Source organism: Prunus dulcis, chromosome 5 (assembly GCF_902201215.1).
Source record: "Prunus dulcis chromosome 5, ALMONDv2, whole genome shotgun sequence".
NCBI lineage: Eukaryota > Viridiplantae > Streptophyta > Magnoliopsida > Rosales > Rosaceae > Prunus > Prunus dulcis.
Window position 1 is genome coordinate 10,930,415 of NC_047654.1, and position 22,883 is coordinate 10,953,297.

The 22,883-nt window shown below is 38.5% G+C and overlaps 4 protein-coding genes across 4 annotated transcripts; all 4 read left to right on the forward strand.

The window, feature by feature from the left end:
- The first annotated feature begins 492 nt into the window (after positions 1-492).
- On the forward strand, positions 493-3,370 carry LOC117628250 (high mobility group B protein 6-like). Its single transcript, XM_034360659.1, has 9 exons — positions 493-1,030; positions 1,517-1,624; positions 1,706-1,977; positions 2,066-2,171; positions 2,266-2,331; positions 2,431-2,601; positions 2,699-2,796; positions 2,883-2,967; positions 3,067-3,370. The coding sequence occupies exons 1-9, from the start codon at positions 563-565 to the stop codon at positions 3,193-3,195; spliced, it is 1,503 nt and encodes a 500-aa protein (XP_034216550.1). The 5' UTR covers positions 493-562; the 3' UTR covers positions 3,196-3,370.
- A 343-nt stretch (positions 3,371-3,713) lies between these two features.
- Positions 3,714-7,408, forward strand: LOC117628251 (probable GABA transporter 2). The gene is made up of 7 exons (XM_034360660.1): positions 3,714-4,040; positions 4,154-4,384; positions 5,089-5,186; positions 5,329-5,515; positions 6,049-6,179; positions 6,418-6,654; positions 6,819-7,408. The coding sequence occupies exons 1-7, from the start codon at positions 3,953-3,955 to the stop codon at positions 7,206-7,208; spliced, it is 1,362 nt and encodes a 453-aa protein (XP_034216551.1). The 5' UTR covers positions 3,714-3,952; the 3' UTR covers positions 7,209-7,408.
- Positions 7,409-8,577: 1,169 nt separating this feature from the next.
- On the forward strand, positions 8,578-9,855 carry LOC117628252. Its single transcript, XM_034360661.1, has one exon. The coding sequence runs from the start codon at positions 8,765-8,767 to the stop codon at positions 9,575-9,577; it is 813 nt and encodes a 270-aa protein (XP_034216552.1). The 5' UTR covers positions 8,578-8,764; the 3' UTR covers positions 9,578-9,855.
- A 6,441-nt stretch (positions 9,856-16,296) lies between these two features.
- Positions 16,297-17,469, forward strand: LOC117628427 (hydroquinone glucosyltransferase-like). The gene has a single exon (XM_034360885.1). It carries the CDS (start codon positions 16,297-16,299, stop codon positions 17,467-17,469), a length of 1,173 nt encoding a protein of 390 aa, XP_034216776.1.
- Positions 17,470-22,883: the final 5,414 nt, after the last annotated feature.

The window sequence follows — 22,883 nt, forward strand, 5'->3', positions numbered from 1 at the left end:
CCATCTATATATATTGTTAAATCGAATCTATCGTCAGATGCGTATGTATTAAATTAGTAGACTGTAAATTTGGCGTTACATAATGTGAGGAAAAATTTACATAATCAGTAGTTTTTATTAACAACCTTTCATTCTGAGAACACTAACTGTAAAATTAAAATTGGCATGAACATGTATGAAATGGGATTTGCCAAATGAAGAATTATTTTAAATTTTGTTTATCACTTCCTTTTGGCCAATATGGAAGGAAACTATCAAATTAAAGAAAAAAAGAACCATGTATGGAAGATAATTCAAATTGTGCTCTCTATATGGTAACAAGTTAACAACTTGTGCCCGCTTCCTAGTTTCTACCAACGGTCAAAAAAGGCCAAGTCCCGGACCTCCAACAACTATCCAATCTAAAAAATTAATTTGAATTTTAAAAATCTGACCGTTGGGTCTCCCCCGCCTTCTCCATATAAACACCGCTCTCTTCCACTCAACAACCACTCAAAATCAAAATCCTCCAACCTCCATCTCTCTCTCTCTCTCTCTCTCTCTCTCTCTCTCTCTCTGTGCTATGGCTGACACTGCAGTTGCCGAAGTGCCCACAAGGAAGGCAAGGACCAATCGAAGGGCGCTCAAGGATAAAAACCCATCTGGAAACGAAGCCAATATCCAGGCCGGCAAGGTCTCCGAGCCTGATCCCAGCCCGATCCAAGCGGTATCTCAAGCCGACCTCGCAAAGGAGAACCATGAGAGCCTCTCTCAGCCTCGCGCATCCCCCAAGAAATCGAAATCAAAGGCCGCGGCCTCCAAGAAACAGTCCAAGGAGACCCAATCGTCTTTCGAGAAAGATCTGCAAGAAATGCAAGAGAAGCTTCAGGAAATGAGGCTTGAGAAGGAGAAGACTGAAGAGCTGTTGAAGGAGAAAGATGAGATCTTGAAGCTCAAGGAGGAAGAGCTTGAAACCAAGGGCCGAGAGCAAGACAAGCTTCAGATGGAGTTGAAGAAGCTGCAGAAGCTGAAGGAGTTCAAACCCACCATGGTGTGTATTTCTCGATCCCCTTTCGTTTCTTCGTTTCTGTGTTTACTGTTCTTGTGTTGTGTAGTTGCTGAGAAAATGTATTCAAGATTTGAAATGTGGTTTGATTATTCTTGATTTAGGGTTCTTATATGTTGTTTGGGTATTTTTTGAAAAAAATTAAAACCTCGATTCTTGATTTAGGTTCTTAGGGTTTTCTTTGTCGATCCCCTTTATTTTTCTTCAGTTTTATCTTTATTTTCTCCTGGATTATTTTGTTGCATTAGACTCTGGCTGGTTTCTGAGAGAATGGGCAAAACATTAAAAACCTGAAATTTGGTTTGATGATCCTTGATTTTGGGTTTTTCGTTTGTTTGGTTACTGGTAAATTGTGAGAAAATGTGCAAGCTTCATATGGGTTCTTGATTTATAGGTTCTTAGGTGTTTAATCAAATTAATGCTATAATCTTGAAATGGGATTTGACACAATTGTTATTATATCCTTGTCAGGCATTCCCAATTGTTCAATCACTGAACGGCAAGAAAAATAAGGGGTGTCCTGAAAAGAAAAGGCCAGCCCCTCCTTATGTCCTGTGGTGCAAAGATCAATGGAATGAGGTAAAGAGATAGAGTATAATTTGGTTCTGGGGATTTGAATGTGAAACAGTTTCTAAATTCTCTTTTGGGATTTTGATGCAGATCAAGAAGGAGAACCCTGAGGCAGAGTTCAAAGAAATCTCAAACATTTTGGGGGCCAAGTGGAAGAACGTCACTGCTGAAGAGAAAAAGCCTTATGAAGAGAGGTACCAGGCTGAGAAGGAAGCTTATTTGCAAGTGACAGCAAAAGAGAAGCGCGAGAGTGAAGCAATGCATCTATTGGAGGAGGAGCACAAGCAGAAGACAGCTATGGAGTTGCTTGAACAATACCTGCAGTTCAAACAAGAAGCAGAGAAAGACAACAAGAAAACCAAGTAAAACTCTCTCTCTCTCTCTCTCTCTCTCTCTCTCTCTCTCTAGGAGACTATAGAATTGATAATTTTACTTATTTTGGAATTACAGGAAAGAAAAGGATCCATTGAAACCCAAGCAACCGATGTCAGCATTTTTCCTGTTCACAAATGAGAGGCGAGCAGCTCTGGTTGCAGAGAGCAAAACTGTCCCTGAGGTAATTGAAAATCACCATCCCCATTTGAAAAAGCTCCATTCATATTTACTCATTTGATCTCTTTTAATTTGTCAACTCTGGGACTATTTTGTAGATTGCAAAAATCACAGGTGAAGAATGGAAAAACATGACAGAGAAACAAAAACGTCCATATGAAGAGGTAGCAAGCACATAAAAGCTTTTTCCTTCTCTTTTGTGATGTTATTTTCCCTGCGCCAGCTAACATAATAAGTTCATTGGGTTTCTTCGAAACTTGCAGATGGCAAAGAAGAACAAGGAGAAGTATATGCAAGAGATGGAGGTTTACAAACAGACGAAGGAAGAGGAAGCTTCCAGTCTTAAAAAGGAAGAGGAAGAGCTGATGAAACTGCAAAAGCATGAAGCCTTGCAGCTGCTTAAGAAGAAGGAGAAGACAGAAAACATCATTAAGGTTTGCTAGTCAAATTGTTCGCTGATTATTATTGTTTCTGTCACATGTATTTTTTTATTTTTCTAAATGATTACTAATCAAGTTGTACAATAAACAGAAAACAAAGGAGGAACAGAAGAAGAAGAAGGAAGAAAAGAAGAATGCTGATGATCCCAACAAGCCCAAGAAGCCTGCCTCCTCATACATCTTGTTCAGGTGAAAAAAAACTCACTCAGTAAATGTTGCAAAACCCTGTAAAAGAGAAAAATAGCTGATTTGTGGTTTTCATTTGAATACTGTAGCAAGGAGGCAAGAAAGAGTCTACTGGAGGAGAGACCAGGGACCAACAGCTCCACCATCACTGCACTGATTTCAGTGAAATGGAAGGTGGGTTTCCCTCCCTTTCATTCAAAATTGCATTTGGTAACATTTTTCTTCGATTGATTAATTAAACTAATCCTTTTTCTGCTGTTGGGGGTTGTATAGGAATTGAGTGAAGAAGAGAGGAAGCCTTGGAATGACAAGGCTGCTGAAGCAATGGAGGCATACAAGAAGGAACTAGAAGAATACAACAAAAGTGTTGCTGCTTCTGCTGCTGCAACCTCTCTCTGTTGATTAATATTCATGCTCAAGTGTTTCTTGAGCACATGTAGGTCATGTCCATCAGTTTGATGGCCTTAGGCGCCCTAATCTGACTTTGATCTCTGTACTTTTTTAAAAAAATTTCAACTTTGATGTTAACTTTTAGCCTTTGCAACAATGAATGAATTGGCCCATCTGTTTTTTTCAATGAAGTATTATTGGCTATTGACATTTATTAACACTGAACGACTTCACACAAACGACAATGCAAGTGGGTTTGTTTGAAAGTGCCTTGCTTGCCAAAAAGGATTTAGGTTTCACACCAACTACAACGCCGCAAGTGCCTTGCTTTCCAAAAACGAACAAACAGTGACCAAAACGCGCCGTTTAAGATACTTTCTTTTGCTGGGTTGCAAACAAAATAGATAATTTATTCCTTCACACCAACGTGTGGCTAAATGAAGAGACCAAATCGACCCCCCCTCCCCCCATTTGCAACGAAAACAGACAAAGCAGAAGGGGGCATTTCTGTAAAATCAGGTAGTGAGAGGGAGGCTTACTTAGAATAACTGGAATAAGTTAAAACCATTCCTCTATGTAACCACCTACCTCTTTGTGTTTGTGTTTTCCCCTCGGGCGGCAAATGTTCTCTCCGCACCCCGCGCACTTTAGCCCTTAGTTTACTCCTCCAGAGCGGAAGAACCTAAAAAACTAAGCCTTCAGCTCAGTCCTCACTAACCTGCGCACCCCTGCACCACCGACACCCTCCTCTCTCGGCGGCTCTCACCAAATGATGCCGGAGCCTCCGAACCCGGCACCGTTCCTTGAGACCAGCCGTGACGAAGACGCCGGCGCAGTCTTCGTCCTCCAATCAAAAGGTCGCACATTTTTGAATTCCTTCTAATTTTGTTTTTGTTTTCGTCCAGTTTTATTAATTTATCTGGTTTATTATGTATGCGTTAAGTAATATTATTTATTAATTATTATACAGGGCAGTGGTGGCATGCGGGGTTCCATCTGACGACGGCGATAGTGGGACCCACGCTACTGACGCTGCCGTACGCGTTCCGAGGCCTCGGGTGGGGCCCAGGGTTCCTGTGCTTGACCACCATGGGCGTCGTCACCTTCTACTCCTACTACCTCATGTCCAAGGTGCTCGACCACTGCGAGAAGGCTGGCCGCCGCCACATCCGATTCCGTGAACTCGCCGCCGATGTCTTAGGTAACTCTGAGCAAAAACTCTAACACGACGTCGTTTGGTAAAATGGTTGGTAATTCGGTAAATGTTGGTTGCCCAAAAAAAAAACTAATTAACTAACCACCACATGTTTTTGCTTTCCTCTTACTTCTTGAATTTTTTGAATTTCTTTTGTTGCGCGAATTTTTTTTAAATGAAATCGAAACGGTCGTGTTTGCGTCCTTTTGGGGCGGCGGCAGACTCGTTTACACGTTTTGCTCCGGTTGTTTCTCTGGTGCTCTTCTCTTTGAGCTTTGACTTCTCCATCTGACGACGTTGAAGTACACGTGGCTCTTGCCCACAAAACGTGTGGGGTGTGTGAATGTAGTGGGATTGTGACACGTGTATTCAATTGCAATTGAGTCAATTCGGGTCGGGTCGGGTCTGACCTGGTCGTCCAGAACCCGGCCTAGGCTCTTACGCCGGTAGGGAAGTTTGAAAACTTGAAACCACTACCAATCTTTGATCTTTTATTTTTTTGTTAGTGGAGAAAGCTGCAAAGCAGCAGGGAATTTATTCTGTTTGTTAAACGTTAGTCTGAAATTGGTGCACAAATTGGATTTGATTAATACAAAAAAGGCTACATTGTTTATTAGTGGTGCTCTGTGTCTGTCCTGCTTGAATTAGAAATGTGGAATCTTCAATTGTATTAACTGAAAGTGTGTGGGGCGTTTTGGTTTTGTTTACAGGGTCAGGATGGATGTTTTATTTTGTGATATTCATTCAAACGGCCATAAACACTGGGGTTGGAATTGGAGCAATTTTGCTGGCTGGAGAATGCCTTAAGGTATGGTATCATTATTATCTCATCAGCACATGAGCTTCCGAAAGTATCAATAGGAAATTGGTTTATTGTGAACTGATTCCTATTTTAGTAACCTTGCATTATCTTGATTGTCTTTTTTTTTTTTTTTTTTTTTTTTGGCAAGATTATGTATTCAGAACTTTCTCCCAATGGATCTCTGAAATTGTACCACTTCATAGCCATGGTTACAGTGGTAATGATAGTCATCTCTCAGCTTCCAACTTTCCACTCCCTCAGGCACATCAACTTTGGTTCGCTGCTTCTCAGCTTGGGCTACTCATTCCTGGTTGTTGGTGCTTGTATTTATGCAGGTACTGAATCCTTCAACATCCCTTCAGCATCATCATTTATATATATGCCACTCGTGCATAGAATTGCATGTATATCTTGCTTGCAACTTTCCGCTCTTGTATCTTACTCTTGTATCGTACTCATGCATCATCAAAACAGAAAGAAAATAACTTGATTCTTCTGGACGAGTTAGAGCAACAAATTGTTCCCTGGTGCCAAAACTAGCATTGTGTCATTGACAACTCTTACCCCTCCGAATTAGGAATGCAGAATTGAATTTGTTTGACATGCATCGTGCATGTTATCATGGGCTTCTATTGTTAATAAATACTCAAGGGAATGCCTTTTGTAATCCTCGAGAAGGGGTTCGACGATTATCAAGTTTCTAAGTAAAGCAGTTAGACTTGGAGCTTTCAATTGTCAACAGTAATGACGGTTTATTTTTCACTAAAGGGGCCAGATAACCAGTTGAGTTATTGGATCATGAAATTTATTTATCTATTTTAAGAAAGCAAGTCCTAATCCTGTGGTAAACATTTCTTTTTTCCTCTAGGTACGTCTAAGAATGCCCCTGCGAGGGACTATTCCTTAGAATCTTCGAATTCAGCAAAGCTGTTTAATGCCTTCACTTCCATCTCCATAATTGCTGCTATCTTCGGGAACGGAATTCTTCCTGAAATACAAGTAACTACAGCCTCTTTGGAACTTTCTATTAGTTGCAAAATTCCAAGCTTTCCCATGCTAGTTGGCACATCCATTACATGATCTGGTTGATTTAACTAGAATGCTTGGGAAAATGTGCACAAGTTCCCATCTAGTTTTAGTGTGAAAATCATAAACATCTAAAAATTAGGTCAAGCAATCACTTGTTTGACATATTATTTTTTATTTAATTCTATCATGTGCCCATGGATAAATGCAGGCAACTTTGGCGCCACCAGCTACTGGAAAGATGGTAAAGGGTCTTGTCATGTGTTACACAGTAATTTTCATTACTTTCTACTCAACTGCAGTGTCCGGGTACTGGGTGTTTGGGAACAAAGCTAGTTCAAACATTATACAGAGCCTAATGCCAGATGAGGGACCTTCTCTGGCTCCAACTTGGGTTCTTGCAGTTACTGTGATCTTCGTACTCCTTCAGCTTTTAGCGATTGGCCTGGTAAGCTTACTCATGCGCTTTTCATACCAAGTTGAAAATTACAGTCTATAACAGGAGGGGAAAATTACTACAATGGTGGAGGGAAAACATTTCTGTACAGTTGTCTGATTTTTCAAGCCTATTTAAAGTTGCATTTGAGGTGATCTTTCTCCAATATGACGCAGGTTTATTCTCAAGTTGCTTATGAGATCATGGAAAAGAAATCAGCTGATGTCAATCAAGGAATGTTTTCAAAAAGGAATCTCATTCCTCGAATAATTCTCCGTTCCCTGTACATGATGCTCTGCGGTTTTTTTGCAGCAATGCTTCCATTTTTCGGAGACATAAGCGGTGTGGTTGGAGCTGTCGGCTTCATCCCTTTAGATTTCATCCTGCCAATGCTTCTCTACAACAAGACCTATAAGCCTCCAAAATCAACCTTCATTTATTGGATCAACATATCTATAATGATCGTGTTCACAGGCGCCGGACTTTTGGGCACATTTTCATCTGTAAGGAAACTGGTTCTTGATGCCGGCAAATTTAAGCTGTTTAGTGATGATGTGGTTGATTAAAAGCTTGTTCATAAAACCACACAGCAGCCTTTGCTTGTGAAATGTACAATCTAATTAACCCCCTTTGCCAGGGAGAAACTGTACCGTTTAGTGCCCTTGTAATATCCTAATTAAGCTGATTTCCAATTTACTCAAATATAAGCTTAAACTAAACAAATTATGAGTATATATTCAAATCTGAGAGATTATGTTTGATCAAATAGTAGTTGCTAACAAATCTCAGTTTGGTGTGATGTATTGTGCAAGCAAACCTGTCTAGTTTCTAGAACTTGGGCCAAGTTTTATTTATTTATTTTAATCATGTAGGATATGAATATCTCAATTTAATATTAATTAAAAGCGTGGTTTTTCATAATTGATCCTTTCACATTGAGTCATTGACATGAGATTTTTGGAAGAGGGTTTAATTATGTGACTTTGTGCCTTGCTGTACAAATGTGTCCCTTAATTTAGGTGGACTCTCAAAGGCACATTCCCATTGATTAATTTAAGCCTTATTGACCCAACTACATAGAAAATATTTATACCAAAATGAAAATTGGGATACAATTGCACGTTGTGGTCACGTCATCTGTACAATTCCTTATTTTAGTTATATTAGATGAAATTGAACCCAAAACCTAAACAATTTTGATAAACAAGCACTTGAAGGATACGATGACACCCTTTCATGTTATGTACCATATTAAATACTTGAACAAATTCGATCTCAAATCTTAGACAAAAAGTCTAAGCAACATGCCCATGAACAATTAATATAAAACAAAGACGCATAGAAAGGGAATAAATATATATATATATATTTACAATAACATATTATTATACCTGCTTCTGCTGATTTGTATGAAACAAAAATAATGGAAAAGTAGTCACTCGCTTCCATTACCTGCAATTCCAAATAATTATTTTAAAACTAAAAATTATTTTTATCCGGAGACGTCGAACTTAATATTCAAAGAGAAAAACTATGGGATCAATAGTTTTTTTTTTTTTTTTTCCGTCACAACTTGATGTTTAAACGATTTTCAATTTATTTATATTTTAAAATTTTGACATCGTTGAAATAAAATTCATGATAAGAGAACTGGATTATGACCATATATATCCTGAAAAGAGAAAGACTGGTTGTTGTTTAGTTATCTTTCCTTTTTGTTTTGTATTGTTTTCTGTTTCTTGTTTGGTGGTAATAAGATAAGACAGGAAAAGTCAAAGGTTACTCTGTCTCTCTCTCTTTTTCAATGAGCCGAGGGCTTAATAAATGGAAAGCTTTGGAAAGTTTGGACACGGCAAAGCCCTGAAAGTAAAGTTATGGTCCAAATATGTAGGCCGTGAACACTCTGCAATTTGCAAAGCAGGGTAGCTGCCACCTCCACCTCCCTCTTTTTAGTTTCATGTCATCATAACTCATAACTAACGCGTTTCAATCTTCACCAACCATTTTTCAAACCCAAACTTCTACATATACACATCCACATCTACAAAACTTCTCGAGCTTCCAAGCAACACCACCTCTCTCTCTCTCTCTCTCTCTCTCTCTCTCTCATATTAAGAAACTAATGGAGGTCGGTGCTTATACGTCAAGCGGCAAAGAGCACTTGGCCTCAAATCCGCGCAGACGCTCACAGCAAGAGTTCGACTCTCATCCTGCCATTCCAATGAACCAAAAGAAATCACAAGAACACAAGGCACATCAATATAAAGTGATGAAAGTCGGAGAAGCTTATAACGCAAGTGGCAAAGATCACTTGTTACCCTCAAACCCTCGTCGTCGTTCACTGCAAGAGTTCGACTCCCGTCCAACCCTGAATCAAAAGAAAGATCAACAACACGATGAAAATCAATCTAAAGCCTTGGTTCTCAACAAGTCCAGGCCGGTGTGGGATTGTGGCAGCTCACTCTACGACTCGGTAGAGCTCGACTCGTTCAAGCGCCAAATCGACTCGGCCATATCATGCAGAACCATGTCAATGCCTCATCTGTCTGATCGCCGAGTTCTTCCTCCTGCTCCTCCTCCTTCACAGCCAGCCATAACAGCCTCCAACAAAAAACCCTCGTCAAACAAGCTCTCTCGCTCGATTCAGAAGCTTCTGAGGTCCGTGTTCAAGCCAAATAAATCAAGCAACAGCAACAACAACAACAACAATTCTGGTGTCGTTTTTAGAGTACCAGATCATCCGCAGGCCAACATCAAGGACGGGTTTTTTGTTGTGTACGACAAGACAGGTGCACTTACGACAATTCCTGAGGTGACTCCTCATGAGTTTAATTTTGGTGGTCTCTCCCCGGAGATTGGGGCGTTGGTCGGGAGGACAACCTCGGAGCGATTTACAGCTACTAGTACTTCTAATATTGGTATTTCATGTGCTTAATTAATGAATATATAGTTTAATTATTATATAATTAGCTATAAAATAATACTAATTTTTGCATACATTATAAATATTTAATATGGCCTTTACAATTAATGTGTTAGGATCGATGCTATTAATTAATTATTTATATTATCATGTTTCTTCAGGTTTATAACTTTGACAAGTTCATCCGTTTGTATTATTGACTGCTTTATATGGTCGATGCGTATATGTGCCTTGGTCAATTGCATGGCTTCGATCTAGGGTTTAATATATTATTTAACCCGCACCTTTTAGGCTACTTGTTCTTTGTCCAATACTCTTACGATTGTCGCCTCAAATCCATCACACAAATTTTCTTTCTGATAGATTTTCATTTCTCTTTGTAAGAATTTTGTAAGAATTTTATTTGTATTGTTACGGTTTAGTTTTTTTAAACTTTATCTTTTTTTGATGATTTTGAGTTTGCAATTTTAGTTGAAATGCCTATATCAAAATTTCTTCGATCTTGCGTGATTGTTAATAGATACGCACCAGATTGTCTTAATTTTGATGTTAGACCACTCGGTTATTGTAATAGTCCTTTTGTGGCTAATTTGTATTGACCCTCTATGACTATTGACTTTTTGACTAAATTATGAATGTAATTTTAAAATTTCTCAGAAAAAACAAAAATAAAAACAAAAGATAGTGTCTAGATATAGTTTAATCATCCGGTAATTAAGCTACAATAACAGTAGCTAGCATCACTACCATGACACAAGTACTATGCATGTTAGTAGGGAATAAATAAATAAATAAAATTGGCAAATAAAAATCATATAATATATCCATGGTATTTTACAGAATTGTACTTTAGTAAGAAATAGTAACTAGACAAAATCTATTTGCCAAATATCATACTGGAAGAAATTGACGATAGAGATAGAGTGGGTGAAATATATCCATCGAGTTTCGAGTGTATCTTTATCATCATTAGTGATGAAAGCGGTTTGAATACTTGTCCTTATTCAATTAAGGACCTAATCAGAGGATGATGATGGTGATAAAAATATAATAGTAATAAATATTAATAATTTAATAACGGAATTTATTATCGAGAATGAAATGGGGTAACAATAGTGGGACAACGTGATATAACTCGTATAAGCAAATATTTATTAATATTGTACGCTTTTAATCTTAACGTCATATTATAGCACATATCATAAAATCTTGTTCGAGTACCACACAATAATTTCTTAACGGGTGAGTTTTATATGCCTTCATGTGTCCAAAACCAGTTATGCGTATTGGTAAAATGGCAGTTGGGACCAGGTTGTTTATGTGGAAGGCCATTCTTGACACATCTAGGTCGGTAAGCCTCTTAAATTTTAGACCAGTGACCTGTCGGGATCAGTGTCCTCCTCATTAAATACATGACAATGTGAGTAAATGAGCTATAATTTGGGCCAAGTACAATCTTCAAAATTTCAAAACCCAAACAAACAAAAAATCAATTAACTCTCACTATGTTTTGTATGTAAGAAGAAATCAATGAAGAAAATCATTTTAGTCCTTCCCCTTGGGATCTAATCTGGCCCAAAATTGGTCGATTTCTAGCAAGATTGGGCTTTTCATCATGTCCAAAACTCGACCCAAAAAGAAATAAATTGCTTTTGGAAATTCTTTATCTTTTGGTTCCTCCAACATGACATAAGAGCAACTCCACTCATTTGCCCTTAGCCATCGCAAGGGGGGAGGTAGGACAGCTACTATTCACGTAAATAGTGGTTGCCCTTGCAAATAGTATTTTGTGTTTCCACCCATTGCCATGGCTAAGGGCAATTACTATTCATTTTTTTATTTTTTCCCCCCTATTTTTTAATGAAAATAATTAATTTGGATAATATTTTCAGATAAGATTTCCGGGTTCCTACGTGTCAAGACTATTCATAATCGGATAAAATTTCCGGATAAGATTTTTGGATTCAAATTTCGGATGAATTTCAAAATTCAAATTTCAGATAAATTTTGGTTCAAATTTCAGATAAATTTGGGTTCAAATTTCGGATGAATTTCAAAATTCAAATTTCATACAAATTAGGGTTCAAATTTCAGATGAATTTCAAATTTCAGATAAGATTTTCATCCAATCAAATCAAGCCACATGACATGTCTATCTTGCCAAAATTTTCTATAAAACCAGAGGCTCAGCTCATACCTCTCACACCACATCTTTCTATATTTTCATTTCTCATAGTTTAGAATTCATACTTCATTCATTCTCAATGGAAGAATTTAGGAGATGCTTGGAGAGGCAAGAGCAAGAAACAAATGAGAGAAACCGTAGAGCAGATGAAATCAATGAGTTGCAGAGACAAGTCGATGAACAAGTTCTCATAGCAGTGGCTTTGCAAGATGAAGAGAATCAAGGTCGCCGCCGTGGTTCACAAGTCGGCCGCCGCCGGAATGTGGAAAGACATAGGCATTCTCGAGGTAAGAATCTTTTGGAAGATTATTTTATCCCAACTTCTTTGTACTCTGATGTTGATTTTCGAAGGTGATTTAGAATGCAACCTCATTTGTTCAATAAAGTCATGCATGATATTTGCAATTATGATGCATACTTTGTTCAAAAGTGTGATGCTGCTGGGGTTTTGGGGCTTCTTCCTGAGCAAAAGCTTACAGCTGTTATACGAATGTTGGCGTATGGAGCATCTGCTGATCAGGTGGATGAGATTGCCCGGATGGGGAAGTCCACCACGTTGGAGGCTTTGGTAAGATTTTGTTAAGCAGTTGAAACTCTGTACACTAGGGATTACCTGAGTAGACCTACTCCCAGGGACCTCCAACGGCTTCTACAAAAAGCCGAAGCTCGAGGATTTCCAGGAATGATTGGTAGCATCGATTGCATGCACTGGCAATGGAAGAATTGCCCAACTGCCTGGCAAGGTGATTACGGAAATAGAAAAGGCCAAAAAAGTATCATCCTTGAAGCCGATGCTGGCTTTGACACATGGGTTTGGCATGCCTTCTTTGGAGTTGCAGGATCCCAAAATGACCTCAACGTGCTGGCTCAATCCCCAGTCTTCAACGATGTATTGAGAGGCCAGGGCCCCAATATCACCTATCAAGTCAACAATACAGTATACCAGACGGGGTATTATCTAGCTGACGGCATCTACCCGAGGTGGACCACTTTTGTCAAATCCATTCCAAATCCCCGATCCCAGAAGCAAAAATTATTTGCTACCTATCAAGAGGGATACAGGAAAGATGTCGAAAGGTGTTTTGGCATCCTTCAAGCTCGGTGGTTGATTATTCGAGGTGCGGCCCATATGTTTGATGAGGAGATCCTCAAAAGCATTATGATGACTTGCATCATCCTCCATAATATGATTGTGGAGGATGAGTACGATTATGATGCTTTAGAGGTCTACGAACCGGATCCAATGAACACGACCTTAACACGGATTTATGAAAGGCCCATGGGGCCAAGTGGAGAACCGCTTGAGCCGGAACCGTTGGTGAGGGATGGTCATTTGATGACCTGAATGATAGATCGATATACAGAGATGCAATCTTCGTATATTCATGAAATGCGTCAAGTTCACTTGATGGAGCATCTATGGGCGGTGAAAGGCAATGAAGATGAATGATGGAGCATAGATGCTTTGGTTATGTTTTATTTAGTTATGGTTAGGTTGTGTTGTATTTTTATTTATTATGGTTTGGTTGTGGTTTGTTATTATTATTGTGCCTTGTTTGTAGTTTTTTTATTTTAATTTTGTTTTGTTTGAAGTATGGAATATGTTGAATAAAAAGGTAATTTATTGAATGCTTTGTTTATTAAATAAAGAAATCTAATACAAGTCATTAAGAATTACTACTACTAAAATAAAATACATGAATTACAACAACTTTAATAGAAAACATGAAAAATACAAATACATAAAAGGTATGCTAACTAATTTAATGGTTTCCATCATTTAACCAATCCGTGTTGCTAGGCCCATCATCCCGGAAAAGTCTTCTTCTCATAACATCCCTTCGTTCTAGCTTCCAAAATTGTTTTGTTTCAGGGGACATATGACTTGTATCCATCGCCATGGTTTCCCGATCCGTCTTGTCCATATCTTTTTTGCGCAAATACTCCCTTTCTCGTGCATACTCAGCTTGAAGGGCCAACTCGTTATCTTGGCGTTTTTGCTCCATTTCAATTCTTATGCCGTTTTGCCTTGCAATTTCCTCCAAAAATTTTGAATTATTATTGCTTGAATTACCCGCTTTCTTTGCCTTCGCGGCCTTTCGGCCAATGGGCCTTGGCTCCTTTTCGATGGGTGAGTCTTGACTCATAGGAGAATCGAGAGGTGAATCGATGTCATTGAATCACGGAGTGGCGTCTCGTTTAACACAACGGCGGGACCCGTCGGAATAATTATGAAGCGTTTGCAATATTTCACCACCTCCCAACATTCATGATGGTTGAAACTTTTTTTGCCACCCCCGGTTGCACCGAACCACATTTGTGCTTGAATCATCTATTTAACAAAAAAAAAAAAAGGAAATACAATAAATATTTAAAATATATTGGATATGCAAGTAACAAAAAAAATAATAATGGAAATGCAATTAACCTTACAAATAAATTAGAAGTGCAAGAAAATTAAGAAACAAGTGAAAATGCAAGAAATATTAACAACATATTGAAAATGCAAGAAATATTAACAAAATATTGAAAATGCAAGAAATATGAACAAAATATTTAAAATGCAAGAGAATATTAACAAAATATTGATAATGCAAGAAATATGAACAAAATATTTAAAATACAAGAAATATTAACAACATATTGATATTGCAAGAAATATGAACAAAATATTTAAAATGCAAGAAATATTAACAAAATATTGAAAATGCAAGGAATATTAACAAAATATATATATTAGGAGATTAAACTTAATAAAACAAAAATTATAAAGTACTTACATCGTTAGTACGATTTTCCCCGCTTCTATAGTTATCCATCGCTTTTGCTAGGGCATCTCTCCATTTTCCCAACTCTTTATTGAGAATTTTTTCACCTACTGGATAATGTCATCTTCGTACGAGTAGACCCCGGAATTTTTTCACAAAATTCGACATGAATTTTTTTCCACATATGAAAAATTTTCATCTCATTGCCGAATATGGGACAATGACAAATTTGGAGCCAAGCCTCACACAAAAAAACATCTTTCATGGTGCTCCAAGCCCCTCCGGTTTCGATAGAAGAAGCCATAAAAATATGAAATCAAAATACAAGGTGAAAAAGAGGAAAATGTTGAGTAAAGAGTGAATAATAGTAGAAGTATAATGAAATGTATCAGGATTGGTATTGAAAGTGAAGGGTATTTATAGGTATTTATAGAAAGAAAAAAAAAACTGACTTTTTTAGAATTTTAAAAAAAAATTTCCGATTTTTTTTTCATATTTTTATTGCCCAAAAAAGGCTCAGCCGTAGGATTGGATTCGGATATGCTGATCGGAGGGCTGGGGGCGCGACACGTGGCAACTTCCCTTTGGAGCTGACGTCAGCGCGCGCTGGTTCAAATTTTTTTTACCGTTGGCGAGTGCAATGCACACGCAAACGATAAAAAAAAATTTGAACCCGCTCGCTGACGTCAGCGCTTGCGGGTTGAAGCTCGAGCTGAACTCGCCTTCGGGCTGGCCAGAGTTGGTGGGTCCCACAAGCCCCTCGGGCTTGGGCTAGCCGCTGGAACGAATTTTTTTTCCCCCCTCGCCTCGGGCTCGGTTGGCCCTTTGGACTTGCTCTAACAGGCAGTATTTGGGGAAAAGAACACAGAAAAGCTTATACGTCCTTTTCTAGGCTTTGGAGTCGTGTTCTTGAAAAGGACTTGAGGGTTAATTTGTCATATCAAACTTGTTTGTATTTGAAATTAGAGATGCAAAGTCGGCAAATTAGGCCATCCCTAATGATTGAGGCTCTAAATACGGTGGATAGAACCCCATTTAGAGCTCCGATGAAATATTACAGGTTCTAAAGATATTTTTCTCACAATAGGAGACTCTATAAGTATTTTTTTTATGATGTAATTTATTCTATGCATTAAATTTTTTTTTGGGTTAATTTATTTTGTTTTAATGTATGTTTATGTTATATTAGTTTTTTTTACGAGCATTTCTACTCAAAAAAATCAAAATTTGGAAAAGATTAAAAAGACAAAATTTGAAAGTAAACACAATAAAATGCTGAACAATTATACAGATTTGAGAGGGAAATCTACTTTTTTTTTTAATAAAACAAAAAAACTTTCTAGGGGTTTTGCCTTAGGTTAAAGTTGAAGACAGCTATCAAATAATTCAAAGATTCCAAACCCATCAAATAATCCAACACCACAAACTCCTCCTTATAATGATCTCCATCTTTCTTCCATATTCGTTCATTTCAACACCCAAAAACCCTAGAGTTTACTTACACTACAATGGCTTTAGACACCCATGGCCAGCAGCAGAATCTGATCAAACCACCCCATGTTGCCATTGTCCCAACTCCAGGCATAGGCCATCTCACTCCCCTCGTTGAGCTAGCCAAATTACTCCTCGTCCATCATAACTTCACCATCACGTTCATCATCCCAAACGACGGGTTGCACTTGGCACCCCAAAAGAAACTCCTTCAAGCCCTCGACCCTCAAGCCATATCCTACATCTTCCTCCCTCCTGTGAGCTTCGATGACCTCCCTAACGACGTTATGGTCGAAATAAAAATGGTCCTCACCTTGACTCGGTCCCTCTCTGCTCTGCGCGACGAACTTATAGTACTAATCCAGTCAACTCGTCTAGTGGCACTTGTCGTTGATCTTTTTGGTACCGATGCCTTTGATGTGGCCAATGAACTCCACGTGTCCCCTTACATATTTTTCACTACTGCAGCCTTGAGTTTGTCGCTTATATTTCATTTTCCACACCTTCACGAGACCACTACTTGTGAGTATAGGGACTTGCCTGAACCGATCCAACTTCCGGGTTGTGTTCCCCTTCACGGTCGGGATCTTACGGACCCGGTTCAAGACCGGTCCAATGAGGCCTATAAAGTGATGGTTCGGATGTGCAAGAAGCATAGGTCGGCTGCTGGGATTATGGTCAATAGCTTTGTAGACTTGGAACCGGGTGCTTTCAAGGCTTTCAAGGAACAAGGACAAGGTCTTCCACCGGTTTACCCTGTTGGACCAGTGATAAAAATGGGTTCAGTAGATGGGTTTGAAGGGAATGAGTGTATGAAGTGGCTTGATAAGCAACCCAATGAGTCAGTGTTGTTTGTTTCATTTGGGAGTGGGGGAACTTTCTCACAAGAGCAAATGACTGAATTAGCCTTGGGACTTGAATTGAGTGGGCAGAGGTTTATTTGGGTTGTTAAGAGCCCAAATGAGACAGCTAAAAATGCAAATTATTTTAGTGTCCAAGGCAGTGAGGACCCTCTTGGGTTCTTACCGAATGGGTTTCTGGATAGGACCAAGGAGGTAGGTCTAGTGGTCCCATCTTGGGCCCCACAAGTCCAAGTGCTGAGTCACAGGGCAACGGGTGGGTTTTTGACTCACTGTGGATGGAACTCAACATTGGAGAGCATTGTGCATGGTGTGCCCTTGATTGCTTGGCCACTCTATGCAGAGCAAAGGACGAATAGGGCGCTCCTTGTTGATGGTTTGAAGGTTGCTGTGGTTGTTAAATGTAATGATAAGGGGATAGTGGAGAGCCAAGATATTGCTAAGTATGTTAGGGGCCTAATTGAAGGTGATGAAGGGAAATTGCTAAGGAACAACATGAAAGGGTATAAAGAGGCAGCCAAATTGGCTTTAAGTCAAGAAGGGTCTTCAACCAAGTCACTTGCTGAGGTGGCTCAGGTATGGAAGAGCCTCAACACCTAATAATCCTAAAATGTCTCGATTATTGCTTTCATAATAATGATGAGCTTATACTTTAGGGATGTAAACTCATGTTGTATTTGAATTCAGAGATGTAGGTCAGTAGCTTGAGAATTTGATTCGAGATAGTTCACTATAATTCCTAATTCTAATATAACGAAGTTACTTATGCATGCACACGAGGTCCTGTGTTCAAATTCCCCTCTTTCAATATTGATTGTATAAAAATAGAATAAAGTGAACTCATTATCGCTTCAATAATCAAATGACTATCATAAAAAAGCAAATCATTCATCAGTATGATTGCTAAAGTACATACTGTTTTTTTTTTAAATAAAAAAGAAAAAGAAAATAAAGTACATACTATTAACAAGTAATATTACAGGGTATATATCATATATGAAATTAATGAAGACACTAGAAAAGGGTCAAATAATATGCATGATGTGAGTGGTGGTGATGTCGAATGATACACGAAATGACAAATACAAAAGCAAAAGCTAAAGCTAAAAATACATAAGTAAATCAGATATTTTCTTCTTCTATTGATAAGTAAAATATATGTTTAAAATATACTAATTGTTATAAAATAACCTGAGATATGTGCGGATATTTTGAGTTGTACGTAAAGTAGATGAGACACAGCATTTAACGAGGTTCGGCTATGCCTACGTCCTCGGAGAGCAGCAGCAGTAACTTTTTCACTATAAAATGATATGGCTACAACTTTAGTGTTTACAACATATGTGGCTCACTGAAGTTTCTCTCTAGGAAAATTTCTCTCTGCTTTCTCTTCTCTCTTTTCTTTCCTTTTTTTTTCTTCTTCTTTTCTTTCCGTTTCTCTTCTTATTTATAGGCTGAGAAAATCACTATTCATCACTATTCATCACTATTCGTGACAGACAAACCCTATCAGCCGCCAAATGAACAGTAATGAATAGTAGATCACTATTCACCCGTGACAGACAAACCCTATCAGCCGCCAAATGAACAGTAATGAATAGTAATGAACAGTAATGAATAGTAGTGGGCTCCACTTTTACAACACTCCCCCTTGGAGACCACATGTCCCTAGATTGGTTGCTTCATTCAAACCTTGCTTGAAAAACCCAGTGGGAAAATCTATGCGAAGGAAAAAGAGTACAACGTGCATATGTCCTATGTTAGAGGACTCTTGAATGCTCCCCCTGATTTTGCATGCTCCAACTTGATTGCTTGCAGAGTTGTCGTAATCCGATGCCATGCATTAACTTTTGGAAAGTATATTTCGGCAATGATTTAGTGAAGAGATCTGCCAGGTTATCACTTGAGCGCTGTTGTCTGACTTTGATTTCTTGACTCTTCTGGATCTCATGTGTATAGAAAAACTTTGGTGATATGTGTTTGGTCCTGTCACCTTTGATATATCCTCCTGTGATCTGAGCAATACAAGCTACATTGTCCTCATTCAAAATTGTTGGAGTGTCTGTTGTTGAGGGTAGGGCACATGTGCTTCGGATGTGATGGATTACCGACCTTAACCAAACGCATTCACGACTGGCTTCATGGAGGGCAAGTATTTCTGAGTGATTGGAAGATGTGGCCACTAATGTTTGTTTTGTTGACCGCCATGAGATCGCAGTTCCTCCACATGTAAATACATATCCAGTCTGTGATCGTCCTTGATGTGGATCAGAGAGATATCCTGCATCAGCATAACCAATAATACTCTGGGCGTTGGTCGATTCACTGGAATAGAATAACCCCATGTCTGTTGTCCCACGAAGGTATCGTAGAACATGTTTGATGCCGGTCCAGTGTCGCCATGTTGGAGCAGAACTGTACCTTGCTAACAGATTGACTGAGAATGATATGTCTGGTCTGGTACATTGTGCTAGGTACAATAAAGCACCTATGGCACTAAGATATGGTACTTCTGGACCAAGGACCATTTCATCATCCCCTTTTGGACGATATGGGTCTTTCTTAGTGTCAAGCGATCGAACGACCATTGGAGTGCTAAGTGGATGGGCTTTATCCATGCCAAACCGTTTCAATACTTTCTCAGTATAAGCAATAATCTCGTTGGCATAATGCTCGATCTTTCAGTCGAGACAAATATTTCTGGAACTCTTGAGAAGCTTTAATGTGTTTGCAAACATATTAATGTACTCACTGAGGCAATTTAGGCATATTAGTATTGAGTACGGATTTTATGCTTTAGGCATATGTCATTCAGGGACTTGCTTCATGCAATTTCAATCCTTTCAAGGATTTTGTTTAAAGGGATTAAACTTTATGACACATTATATAGCTTTAACCCAGCTATTTATACATCTTTAGGGAATCACTTCAGGTGATATGCTCTGTGCATTTAATAACCCTTAAAGATAACATGTTGGTCTCCGTAAATGTGCAATAAGGGGGGGCACAATTAATTTGGATATGGAGAAAACCCAACATTCCTTGTTTCTGCCAGAAACATTGTGTCATACAAAGTAGGTATATTCCCTTTTATTCCGAACACCCAAGTATAACTTTCAGTATTAACAAATTTTGGGGTTTGTACTGTGGGTTTGTTCTTTCACGTTCATTCTCATCTATAATGGAATTGCCTCATTCCATTTTGGCCAATAATATTGTCGACATTTAATAATTGAACGTGGTTCCAATCAACACAGCCCATTGATGATTTGAGTAGCTACTCCAAAATCAAAATTTGTCATTCATCAATTCATGATCCCACCATTCTCATGTGCATGCGCATGCATCAATTATAAGCATTTCTTTGCTTTTTGGGTACCCAAGCCACTGCAGGGGGCTTTTATTATGTGAGAATGTGGATTATAACCTCCAATGGAGCGTTATGTTATAGTAGGGCGTGGATAATCTCCATTTAGGGAGTTGGAACATTTAGAACCATATATCTGTCATGCTGCAGGCATGCTACAGATTAATATATATACATGTCAATTAATTTCTGGGACTTTAACCCATACAATTTGCAACGCATTAGGCGTGCACAATATCAATATTGACATGTCAAGGGATTGTCCTTTCGGGACTTCAATCCACATCATTTGCTACGCAACAGGCGTGCATCATATTGATCACTGCTATACCCATATTTTGTTCTTATGGGACTTTAATTTGTGCAGTGTATTATCAATGTATCCAACTTGCAATTTGTAAAATTTGCATTAATAATTCATGGATACATACAAGCCATTCTTTTGGAACAGACTTATCTCCCCATTTGGTTACCTTTCAAGATAAAATATCAAATAAGTATATAAGCATAAAATAACACAAGTATTGCTTACATCCTTAGGTGGGAGAAACTTTTCTCAAGTATCATTCAAGCTTGTATCGGCCCAGTAAATGTAGTGCTTGATGATCTAGTTATATCCTGCAAGAGCAAAATCACAATTCTTTTCTCTGTCAATAACTCTCAGAGTTAGGATCACTTCATGGATTCTTTCTTCAGATGTTCATTCTAAAGAAATAAAATCTCTTATGAACAGAGAGCTGCAAAAGAGAAAAAATGCAAAAAAAAATTGTGATGTTGATGCAAGATAAGGTAAGCAATCAGGGAAGGAAGCTGGTGGGAGCAGACAAGCAGCTCATCAATCAAGGAAGGAAGCTGGTGGGAGCAGAAAACAAGCTCTCAATTCTCCTAGTCTAGAAGGACCTCAGGAGATTAGAGCACAAGGCCGCCTTCACAATTCCCTGATCTTGCAGAAACATGATCATGGATAGTCTTGCTTCCTGAATGGATGATCAGAGATAGTCTTGCTTCTCAGGCATATTAAGTGCTTAATGATAAGAAAAACAAGTAGATATAGCATCATTTTGTATGGGAAAACTGGATGTCTTCTACAAAGAAAATTTCGTTAGTAACACATTTATACACAAATACAATGAATAGGTAGAACCGGTGAATTTCAAATTAACCATAGGAAAATTGCGAGATTCTCGGGATACTTTTGAAAAAGTAGCTCCGTGAAATCCGTAAAGCAAGATCGGCTTTGAAAATAATACTTGAAAACGCCGAAAGTGCCGACAGGCATTATCAGAGGCCACGTGAAGTTTTGGACTCTTTCGAAAGAAAAAGATAATGTGGGGATTCGAGAAGATATTGGAATCCTGAAAAGTTGCCACATTTTCGTCTATAGATATTGCCTTTGCAAAACTTGATTGAGCAACTGCGTTTCAACTCAACTTTGTTTCAACTCAACTTCCTTCATTTTCTGAAACTTTAGTTTTGTAAGACTTTCTTTGAAACCTTCTTAAAATGGCTTCCTCTTCTTCCTGCCCAAATAATTTCAATTTAAATGATGCTCCCAAAACAACCAGTGACGCCAAAGTTTGGCGTCCATCCTTTGTATCCCAAAATCGTCATCTCACAGTTAATGATTCTGTGATGATGAATGATGCTACTGCTGTCACAGTAGCTAGAAATTTCATTATTCCAATGGATGAAATGCTGTTGACAGGGAGGTCTGAGGAAGAGGCTATTGAGGACTCAATGGCTTTTAGCATTCAGAGTGCTGCTTCTGTTTCTAACTTGGCTGATCGTTTGCGTGTTAGAGCAAACGAGGTTCAGAAGCTAACAACTGAAAATTATTCTCTTCAAAGAATGCTTCATGAGTCTCAAAAAGAGGTTGAGAAACTCAAAGGAGAGAATAATTCCTTGTTGAAACTGGTGAGTTCGTACTCTGCTGATACACTGAGAAAGCTAGACATGCTGCAGGTCTCAAATGAAAGAATTTTGGGAGACCATGAGAGGCTCATGGCTAGGCTTAAGAGGCGCCGTCCTCTTCCTTCAGAGGCTTCCAGAACATAATGTAATTTTATAGATTTTACAGGGCCTGCACTTTCATTGCAGGTGTGTAAAAATCTATCTGTTGTATGTTCATTTCCTTTTATAATAATAATTGCGCACATTCTTAAACTTGCATATGTGGTTTGTACGTCTTTTCAAAATGACGGTCTGGAACCTTGTGCCTTATAGGTTCAAATAACCACATCAAATCTCTCATATTTCCATGCATGTGAGCCCAGAATTTTTGGTCTGAGTTAAACCCAAACTCATAATTTATTCGCCATTTTCAAATGGACATGAAATATGAATTGAATAAAAGCTACGATAATATCTCAATATAGTAGTGAAGAACATTAACTACTATATACCCACAACTTCAAGTTTTAGGATCTCTCATATATTTGGATCCATGGGCTTCCGCCCCAGATGTAACAAAATATGTGGGGAGCCTCAATTCATCATTTGATTTTTATACTGATATTATCCATTTCACGGTGTATTCTTAACCACCGGATTCACAAAATATATTTCTTCCTTGAGGTGTCGATTATAACAAAATCGAACTTTATTAAATTCATCATTCTCTTATGCCAAGAAAATTTGTGGTGTACCA

What these genes read in the sequence shown, in the direction of transcription:
- LOC117628250 (XM_034360659.1), top strand. Translation starts at nt 563, where the DNA reads ATGGCTGACACTGCAGTTGCCGAAGTGCCCACAAGGAAGGCAAGGACC. An exon ending in AGGAGTTCAAACCCACCATG is followed by an intron (nt 1,031 to 1,516) that starts GTGTGTATTTCT and finishes TATCCTTGTCAG; the next exon opens with GCATTCCCAATTGTTCAATC. An exon ending in AGAGCAAAACTGTCCCTGAG is followed by an intron (nt 2,172 to 2,265) that starts GTAATTGAAAAT and finishes ACTATTTTGTAG; the next exon opens with ATTGCAAAAATCACAGGTGA.
- LOC117628251 (XM_034360660.1), top strand. Translation starts at nt 3,953, where the DNA reads ATGATGCCGGAGCCTCCGAACCCGGCACCGTTCCTTGAGACCAGCCGT. An exon ending in ACTCGCCGCCGATGTCTTAG is followed by an intron (nt 4,385 to 5,088) that starts GTAACTCTGAGC and finishes TTTTGTTTACAG; the next exon opens with GGTCAGGATGGATGTTTTAT. An exon ending in AGCTTTTAGCGATTGGCCTG is followed by an intron (nt 6,655 to 6,818) that starts GTAAGCTTACTC and finishes AATATGACGCAG; the next exon opens with GTTTATTCTCAAGTTGCTTA.
- LOC117628427 (XM_034360885.1), top strand. Translation starts at nt 16,297, where the DNA reads ATGGTCGAAATAAAAATGGTCCTCACCTTGACTCGGTCCCTCTCTGCT.
- LOC117628252 (XM_034360661.1), top strand. Translation starts at nt 8,765, where the DNA reads ATGGAGGTCGGTGCTTATACGTCAAGCGGCAAAGAGCACTTGGCCTCA.